We start from the raw sequence: 10,248 nt of genomic DNA on the forward strand, positions 1-10,248 counted from the left end.
ACACACACACACACACACACACACACACACACACACACACACACACACACACACCACTATAGCAACAACAAAAAGCATAAAAAATATCTCATTGTGGGAGCTACCATGTGTCCCACAGTATACCCCTCTATTCACACATCTTTACTTGCAAATGTTCATTGACATTTGCAAGTGGTTTGAGATGCCTGGCTTCTGTGTTACCACCAATATTGGATCCTCACTGGGCCTCCTCCCAGTTACCCTGTTGTTTCCCTGTGTCATGGAGATCCTGCAGCTTTGGATCGGCAGGACTGGCCTTTTCATAAGTCCCAACTGTTAGCAGATGATAAAGACTTTGGGGTGGGTCAGTTCAGAGCCCTGGGTTTGGGCCTGGGTGGTAGCTGAGCTCATCAGCCTCCTGGCTCTCCCTTATCAGCACCACCAGGCTGATGTCTTCAACACTGCTCAGGCTACGCTACGCAATATAGCCATCAGCTGGAGGCAGGCTCCGCTCTCCTGCTTTCATGTCCAGCTCATCTGCACCCCTACCTCCAGAGCCAGCTCCACTGTGCCTAGTCAAGGTGCGGGGCGCCCACTCTACCAAGTGCTGCAGCCTCAGAGGGGCTGTGCTAGCTCTCCCACTCTCACACCCTTAGGGCTGGCTCACCTGTGCCTTTGCCATCAGGTCAGCTCTCCTGCCCATGAGAGATGGGGCCAGTTCTCCAGAGTACCACAACCAGTGAGGGGTGGAGCCAGCTGTGACTAGCCCCTGGACATCCATGTGGTTCCTGGTGGTTGCTCCAACCAGGGACACCCTCATGTTCTCTAGTGGTAATACGAGCCAGGGACATCGACACTGACCCCTGTCACTGCATAGCCACACACTCAGACATGGCGCTCAGCAGCAGCTCAGGCTGGCAGATCCCTTGTGTGGTGGCAAGTGGGTGTTTCTGACCCGCTTGTGCTGTGTGCTGGAGGGCAGGTCTTTAGGTGGCATGGCGGCCCGCAAGTCTCGGGATACAGTCTTCCTCCTCACATGCTGCACTGCCTGGATTTGATTTGATTTGATTGGATTGGATTGGATTGGATGAGTCCTAGGCATAAGGCAACTTTGGCCACCAAGCCAGGCATCAAGCCTAGGACAAAGGACTGCCATCTGCTCTGCCCCTGACTGATACAAGAACACCATCACCACCAAGGTTTCTCTTTGCCCATTGCCAGAGGGAGTGTTTTTGGTTCCTAACTCACGTAACCTTAGAAAAGATTTACAGTTAAATTTAGTGATATAATTACATTTTCATGTACAGAAAATAAAAGGGAAAAATGTGTGTATCTCATAATGTTTAGTAAGAATATAAGAAGTAATCTCATATTTGGTTAGGTAGTATCATAAAGTCCTCTTAAACAAAAGAATTTAAGAAAATAGAATAGGAGTTGCTTATAAGTTAATTCAACTCTAGAAATTAATATTTGATCCAGTAGATAATTGACCAGCTTGGAAATGACTTTGAATGCTGGTGCTTTAAAATGTGGTGTACCATTTTGAGAAAACTGTTCCTCCAAGTTTTAGCCGTTTGTATTGTGTGTGTCAGAATGAGACATTGCAGTTTATTACCCAGATCATTCTTATTTTAGACTTTAGGAAAACTTAAAGAAAAAGTAGTGTGCTTGTAACTTCAGCAACAACAAAAAGCAGAACCAGAAGACTGTTTTGAAAAATAAATTGTGACTTGCAGGGTGTGCTGAATTTATGTCAACTTGACACAAGCTAAAGTCATTTGAGAGGATCAAACCTAAATTAAGAAAATGCCTGTATAAAATCAGCCTGAGGGTCATTTTCTTAAATAGTGATCATTGGAGTAGGGTCCAGCCCATTATGGGTGGGTCTACCCCTAGGATGGTGGTCCTGGGTTCTATAAGAAAGCAGGTTAAGCAAGCCAGTAAGCAGCAGCCCTCTGTGGCCCCTGAATTAACTCCTGCCTCCAGGTTCTTGCCCGGGTTGAGTTTCTGACCTGACTTCCTTCCATGATGAACAGTGATGTGGAAGAGTAAGCCATTTAAACCCTTTCCTCCTCAAATTGCTTTGATTGTGGTGTTTATCACAGCACTGGTAACCCTAAGACACAGGGAAATCCCACCTTCCAGAGTGATCATTGTACCTTTCTGTTTGAGTCCCATCAGCAGTAGATGAGGACTCTTACGTTATCCTCCTCAGCAACTGCTCTTCTCAGTATTTCTGGTGTAGACATTTTTAAAAGCAGGTAGTGGTATCTAAGTATGCTTTTAATTTGTATTTCTCAATTAGTTATGATACTAAGCATCTTTAGTCTATAAATTCTTTTAAGAATTTATCATATAAAAGTCAAAAGGTCCATTTCCTTAAATTGGGTGATTTTTTTTTTTTAAACCTTTATGAAAAATCCAATTTTGTCTGATCCCTTTGGAGGTAAGACTCCAAAGGAGCAATATTATGATCTGGTGTTTTGCTGGTTTAAAAATGAAGTTTCAAATGAGAATATGGAAAGGAAACAAGAAAGAGAGTGTCCCTTTCTCACATCCAGAAACTATGTTATATATGTTTAAATCTATACATATTACATATTCACCCATACATATGGGAAACATGAAAGTAGAAGGAGTATCTGGAGGGTGAGGGGACAAATATGAACAAATATGATATACATGTATGAAAAGTCAAAACAGTTATTTTGTGTGTGTCCTAAAAAATTAATGAGAACTGAAATTCATCATAAAAACTGTATTTTGCATACTAGTAATAAGCCTTAAGGAAAGTGTGGACCAAACTGACAGGAACCCAAGTTTACCAGTTTATTTGCTTATTAGTAGCTGATAGATGTGCAAACAGCAAGCTGTGGCAGTCTCTAAGGGCAGCCCATGGGCAGAATTAAAAAAACAAAAAACAAAAAACTGTTCTTTTATTCCAGCAATGAGAATTACTATGCTGTTTATTTGTATAAAAATTATGACCTTAAAAGTATGTTTCTGTTATTTTTAGTGGCATTCATTTTCAACTGGCTTGGATTCTGCTTATCGTTTTGTATCACCAATACTATAGCTGGAAGGTATGGTGCTATCTGTGGATTTGGCCTTTCACTGATCAAATGGATCCTTATTGTCAGGGTGAGCATCTCGATCATTTCTATGTAAAATGTGTCTTTGTTCCAGTGTTTGCTCTATGCACACATGTTCCACTGAATAAAATCTTACACTTCTTATTTTGGCATTCTGTAACTATGAAAATTTGATGAAACTATATATGCCATAACTGTATGTGAAAGATTGTTAGGGAAAAACACTGAAACAAGAAAATGCTTCCATAGTTTGGTATCTATGTCCTCACTTTAAGTTATTTAAATGTTCTCAACATTTTCTTGGTGTCCTCATAAGTTAATAAATACAGCCTAATGGGATTATTTGTGAGGATGAAAAGCAAAGTACCTTGCCTTATTGCCTATAGTATACAGAAATAATAAACAGCATATATGTTTAAAACAAATCATGCTTTCTGCTACTGTAATACAGTACAAGTATGCCTTAAAGAAAGCCAAAGATTTCTGTTTCATAAGTTATTGTGAATTTAAATGTCCTCTAAGGTGGTTTTTAATGTCTCTTTGATCTTACTTCGGGTTGGCCAGAGATATCAAGATCACCAGGAATAATTTAGAGGTTATCAAGGACTTTTAAAGTATATTTAAATCTGACTGAGAACTCTGACATTTAGAAGTACAACAAGAAGAGATGAATATTGGAAAATCCTGTTTAAAATAATAACTAAATACTTCCTCTCTCAAAGCATTAAGAACTCAAAAGTAAAGGCCTTTGAAACAGCATCAGCACTCATTCTTGCTGGGTATGTGGCCAGTGTGGACTGCATTGGAAGACCCTATCTCAAAATTTAAGAAAGAGAGACACAGAAACAGAGAGAGAGAGAGAGCGCTTCTTCATCCTTAGTCCCATGTGTTCTTTCTAAAACTTTCTTAATTTCCTTTTCCCAGATAGAGCTTTCTCTACTTTGTGTCATTTACAAGATGGTATTTAGGGGACAACAAAATGTTCATTGCTTGCTTGTCTCAACAACTTTTCTTGTCAGGCAAATTCATCTAGCTTGTTCCTTACCTTTGCATCTTGAAGGTTTCCTTTGGGCTTTTTATCACAAATGTTTCTCCCTTACTTTGTTAGCTTTCATTTTGTGTGTTTGTTTTTGTGTGTTTGTTTGTGTGTGTGTGTGCGTGCATTACATGTGCCGGGGGGCACATTTGGAAACCATCTTGTGAGAGTGTTCTTCCCTTCTGCTGTGTGGGTTTGGTGGTTCAAACTCAAGTGATTAGATTTGGTGACAAGCGCTTTTACTTAAGTCTCTCCTTTGGGTTTTTAAAGTATAAACCTAGAAGGATGAGCAAAATAGCTTTACTCATTGTTGTGTCAAGTTTTCTGAGAAACTGTTTACCACTGTAAAGGCAGTGGGACCTGGGAGAATGAAGCCAACTTTATTCAAAGCCTCCTACAATTTATACTGTGTGGGTTAAGAAGAACCACATGAGCAGGGTATACAGTCTCAGAGAAAAGCCACATGTGGGAAAACATGGTTTTCTGTAGAAGCACATGAATAATAATAGCAGAAGTAAACCTGCTTCTATCTGTAACACCTGGGACAGGCATGAATGTACATTCTAAGAACAATTACGTGTTTCTTGAAGAAACTGAGGTCACAAGACTCTTGTTTTCCTGGAGTTTTCTTACAAGGACTCCAAATTCCCATCACACAATTCTATTTTTGGACCATGTTATGACAGCTATCCACAGAATTTTAAATGTTGTTATACAATTAGTAAATTAAAGGATGTAAATTATACAAATAGTATTTACTTAAACATTGCTTTTTGACTGAAAGAGCAAAATCTTCCTAAAGCTTTCAGTAGACTCAAAGTCTAAAATGTTTGCATCTTTTAAATGCTTCAGATGCTTTGGTAATGCTTTTGTTTTATTTATTAAAAGTATCAGTTGTACAAATATTATTACTCATATATATTTATCATTGTTTTTTTGAATTTGTTTTAGGCCTTTCAAGCTTTTGATTCTTTTAACAGATTCTATACGGGTACATACCAAATTGTAGGTTTTGAATGTTAATCTCTTTACTCTTCGTTGGTATCTATATACTGCTTTATTATAAGATGATTAAAGGTTGAGCCATTGTGAGAACCATCCCGATAGATTCTGTTTTACTTTCATTTCAAAGGATGTCCAGTGAGTTTCTACCATGAGCTTAAAACTGCTAGACGTTGTAAAAACACGCAAAGTCACAGTTACAGTCCTGCCCGTGCAGATTTTCTTGCTAGAGACACGAAAAAGAGTCGGGGCTAAAGTATGTCTAGACTTAGCTCTCCTGCCAATTGAACTGTTGCTGTTATTCAGAAAGAGCTTCTCCTTGAGATCAAAGAGCAGGGGCAACACTTCAGAAACTACTTCTTACTCATTCTCCAGTTGGGTGATTTACCAGCGTCATTCTTGATACACAAGAAGGAAGTCAGTCACTCTGTCTAACCTGTGTCTGGAGGATATTAGAACCCCATTCTCTTGGACGTTCTGGTTGCTTTTTATTGGATAGCATATGCAAAGAGTTGAAAATATATTGTTTTGGTTCTTTACCTTTTTATTTCCTACAGCTTCTAAGACTGGTAGGAAAATTTACTAGATTAAAAAAGAACTTCTCAGTTGTTAAGTTTTTTTCGCATTGTGTATCTTTTAAGTGCGGGAGTGTGCGGCAGGTGCAGTTTGAGTACATTCCAGAAGACTATGATATTTAAATCTTTGGAATCTCAAAAACTCTTAGCTTATAATTTAGACAGTAACTAATTATTAATTTAAAATTATTCCAAAGAAAGTACTTCAGAAGTTTTAAAAACATGTTTTGGTAATCTTTTTTTAATATTCCTCCCAAGTTGCAACACCATGTATAATTTGTATTATTATTATCAAAGGTGTAGATTTTTAATCTTTTATGGAAATTACCAACAAATAGTTGGAAATACTTTTAATTAATTTCAGATTCAAGCACCAGCCTGCATTTAACATAATTTTTAGGTACATAAGATTCAATTTGGAAACAGTAGAAAGAAATTAGTTAAAATAAGCTTTTTTTTTTGTCTCTAATTTTTAGGTTAGGTTATCTCAAATGCTTAAAAATAATTATTTTAAGATAATTTTAAAATGCTGCATAAATAGGGAAGAATTATCCATAATAGGTTAAGAACACTGGATTGATAAACGTTGAAGTTCCCTGAGTACAAGGTCTAGTAAGAAGAAGCTACCGGTGTTCTGTGCTCTGAGGCCCCACCGCCAGCTGCCTGTCAACTTCCCACCTCACACAAAATAGAAGACCGGCTAACATGGCCAGCAGTAACAGCTGTTGAAATGCCACTTCAAGGTTCATTTAGCTATTCTCAGCTCACTGTTGGGAGCTGAATGCCAGTCATCTAGTGTGAAAATAAAAAGTCTCTAATGAGTTGGGGTCTTTATTTGCCTAGCATTTTTGACAGTGATTAACAGTAGGGGGTGTGCAGAAGGTCAGAAACTCTTCGTTTTAGAGGTCACCAGAACATCCCTATCTGATAAGATTAAACTAATGTGGCTTTTGTGTTAATATCCAAAGCAGCAGGTTGCTGTAGCACATTTGGGGTGGTAGTTGTAGCTTTCTGAGAGTATAAGAAACTGATGTAAACTTTTCAATGAAAAAAAAAGTTTGATTCCAATATATAACATTTAGGCATTTTCCCTCTTGTAAGCAGTTTGTTTGTAAAGTATTTATGAAGTATTTTACAGAAGATTACGATCACATAAGAATTTTTCGTCATATATGTATACCATTAAGTATTATTTCTGAGTTTTCCTTTTGTGCTGTTTTTATATGCTGTTTTAAGTGTTAAAGGTTTAAGACTTACAGATATTCTGAAACCTAGGATAACCCGAATGTTCAAATTTAATTAATATGATTAATCTATCTATATTCACTCCACAGTTTTCTGACTATTTTACTGGCTATTTCAATGGACAGTATTGGCTTTGGTGGATATTTCTTGTACTGGGTAAGTTTATTCTTAATGCAATTCAGTTTAAATAATTTTAGATTCTTACTCAGTTAATTGTTATGTCTAAGATCATAAAATGCAAGTAAGTTGTGTTACTAGTGGTGCAGAAATAAGTTCTCTGTTGTAAAATTTTTACACTCACTTATCTTCACTCTATCAACATAGGGAATCAGTGGATGAGTGACAAATAAGTGCCGCAAAATTTGAAATTTCTATCTATTAAAATACTGTTATCTTTATTAATTATCTTAGGAAACACAGATGCATAATTTTAATGAGAATGTAGAGAGTAGAAGGGTTTCAGCATTCAATGCCTTTCATTTTTGGATCACAGAAACATTCTTTGTGCTTTTCAAATGAGTCTTTTTTTAATCATTAATCCACCAGTGCAGGGAAAGCCTTCATGCCCAGTGATCATAGCACTTCTGTTTAGTCTTTTTGTAAGGTGTATTTTAATTATGTTGGTGAAATTTATGGGTTTTCAATAATATATGGTAATTAAGTTAATTTTAACATTATATTATACTTTTGGCCTGTGTTTCAAATGTGTTGACTCTTAATTCATATTTTAATTCTTTTAGATTTCAGTAGGTGGCAGTCTTCTCTTTAGGTTTTTAGTCATGCTATTGGACCTTTAGGATTATTTGGAAAATAAATTATTAGTGGCCAGTTAAGATCACTAAATTTTTTCTGTGATATCATAATGAAATTATTTTAATGTTCCAAGTATGTTTAGAGTCATATTTACGTAGGGTTAAGAAGGGTTTGTATATTGTTAATTATATCCTAGCTTCCTGATTCTTTGCTCTTTATTGAGTCTCTTACCTAAAAGTCAAAATTAAGAAAATAAAAACCTATGAATTGTGTTAAGTATTTAAACATATTATTGAGTGTATTTGCTTATGTGCCCATTTTTTTAAGAGATGAGTGCAGTTGGGAGGAAGTTAAGTGAGGGCAGAGTGGAAAATGGTCCTGGTTTCACAGCAGAGCCAGGATCCAGTGTTTACTTACAGGAGTATGTAGGCTTCATCAGCACTAAAAATGTTGTCACGGACTTAGAACAATGCTGAATACAAGTAGGATGCAAAGACGAGGAGGCACTGAGTAGGTTTTAGAAATGAATGACCTCACTTAGAAAATGCCTGAAGTAGAACAAACTGTATCTAAGAACCAGGCACTTCATAGACAAAAGAGATCTCACAAAATACCTGCTTTTCAATAGTGCTTTTGTAGTTGAAAATGTTTATGTTTTTGCCTTTTGTCTGGAAGGGAATGAGGGTAGAATTCAGAGGGAGGGGATCACAAACGGAGACAGTTGGGTAAAAGAGCAAGTGGGACAGATTTAACTGAAACATCAATCCTTCATCTCGTCATCATGTATCTGGTCATCTTCTCTCCAGTCTGTTACAAGCGTGCCTCTTCTGTATTGCTCTGATTACTGTCTGATAGTGGATAAATATTGATTTACACGTAAGATGGCAAATTCACAAGTGCGTATACTGGAGTTAATAAGTGCTTCCCAGAAACCTGTATGTGTGCTTAAGTGATCCAGAGGCCTAATGCTTCTGCACTTCCTACTGTTCCTCTTTTCTATTTTTCTTTTTTTCTCCTCCCCCCCACCCCCCTCTGTAGTCTTTGCTGTCCTGGAGTTACCTTGAAGACCAGGCTGGCCTCAAAATCACAGAGATCCACCTGCCTCTGCCTCCTTGAGTGCTGGGATTAAAGGTGTGCGCCACCACACCTGGCTTCCTTGTATATTTCATCTGAAACTAAAGCATTTCACAGAAATAAAGTGTATTATTCAAAAATAGTATTTTACTTAGAGAGCTACCTCAGCTAACTAATCACAAATCACAGGAGTGACTGTTTCCCCACTGTTTCCTGGTTCTTTTTATCTAAGTTTTTGATATTAGTTTTTTATTTGTTAAAAATAAAAACTTAAAAACTTAGCCATCTTTGAATGTAGACTTCACAAGTAGCAGGCACTTTATATTGCTAGACAGTCTTTTTTTTTTTAATTTTATCTGTACTGTTAGCATTTATGTACACTCAGTTTGAGTACTTTAAAAATAAACATCTTTATTTGCTCACTAGTTATATTCATTGGAAAGTTTCATAAAAGGTAAGATTTCTAGGAGTGGGCTCATTTAAAACATATTAACTTTGCTACATGAATCTTTCACTGCATGTATATTTCTATGTGACTTTGGGTTTTATAGCTTATATTTGCTTTAATTTTGTGACAGGACTAAGAAATTGAAAGAATGTCATTAAAGTTGTATTTTATTATGATGGAGTTTTCATTGTAATGTAAGATATATTGTAGAATAAATGGAATTCTGCAGATACTTCCTTGAGCAGATGGGATCATATTTATAATTGTTTATATTTATAATTATTTTATTAAGCTTGCTTATGTTAAAGATGTATCTGTTATTTCAATTTTTTTAGGCCTGCTCCTTTTCTTCAGAGGATTTGTTAATTACCTAAAAGTCAGAAACATGTCTGAAAGTATGGCAGCTGCTCATAGAACAAGATACTTCTTCTTATTATAGAGGTAAGAAATGGTAATATGATGTTTGTTTATTCGCATTATAGAGTCATATTTTTGACGTACATACTGAATGTTTAATGTGTACTCAGAAGTTTTACTTAGTGTATTTGGTATGCCTGTATTGTTAATAACTTACTGAAATTTAGTTAAGTTGCTGACCTTTTTAGATAACTTAGATGGAAATTTTGTGTTTGTTTTTGTTTGTCGAAACAGAGTTTCTCTATGTAACAGCCCTGGCTGTCCTGGAACTCTCTTTGTAGAACAGGCTGGCCTTGAACTCACAGGGACACGCCTGTCTCTGACTCCTGAGTGCTGCAATTAAACGTGCTTACCACCATACCCAGTTTTGGACAAAACAATTTTAAATTGAATTTCATGACTTTAAATTTTAAAATATAAAATTAAATAAAAGATGTATCTAGCTATCTGTTTGTTTGTTTATCTATCTATCTATCTATTCATTCATCCATTTATTTATCTATCTATCCATTTATTTATTTATTTATCTATTTATCTCATCTTATCTATCTCTATCTATCTATCTATCTATCTATCTATCTATCTATCTATCTATCTATCTATCTATCTATCTATCTATCTATCTAT

The 10,248-nt window shown here is 36.4% G+C and overlaps 1 protein-coding gene and 1 non-coding gene across 2 annotated transcripts in view; one reads left to right on the forward strand and one right to left on the reverse strand.

Moving 5' to 3' along the window:
- Window positions 1-10,248, forward strand: part of Ndfip2 (Nedd4 family interacting protein 2) — a 50,776-nt gene that overhangs the window by 36,945 nt on the left and 3,583 nt on the right. The window contains exons 5-7 of the mRNA XM_055609739.1: window positions 2,996-3,120; window positions 7,019-7,085; window positions 9,540-9,645. Coding sequence (XP_055465714.1) covers window positions 2,996-3,120; window positions 7,019-7,085; window positions 9,540-9,643 — 296 coding nt within the window. The 3' untranslated portion in view covers window positions 9,644-9,645. The remainder of the gene's footprint in view (window positions 1-2,995; window positions 3,121-7,018; window positions 7,086-9,539; window positions 9,646-10,248) is intronic.
- LOC129679066 (small nucleolar RNA SNORA48) lies at window positions 1,065-1,205 on the reverse strand. The gene has a single exon (XR_008720493.1). It is a non-coding gene; the product is annotated as a small nucleolar RNA SNORA48 (small nucleolar RNA).

Source organism: Psammomys obesus, unplaced genomic scaffold, assembly GCF_907164565.1.
Source record: "Psammomys obesus unplaced genomic scaffold, mPsaObe1.curated_primary_1811, whole genome shotgun sequence".
Lineage (NCBI taxonomy): Eukaryota > Metazoa > Chordata > Mammalia > Rodentia > Muridae > Psammomys > Psammomys obesus.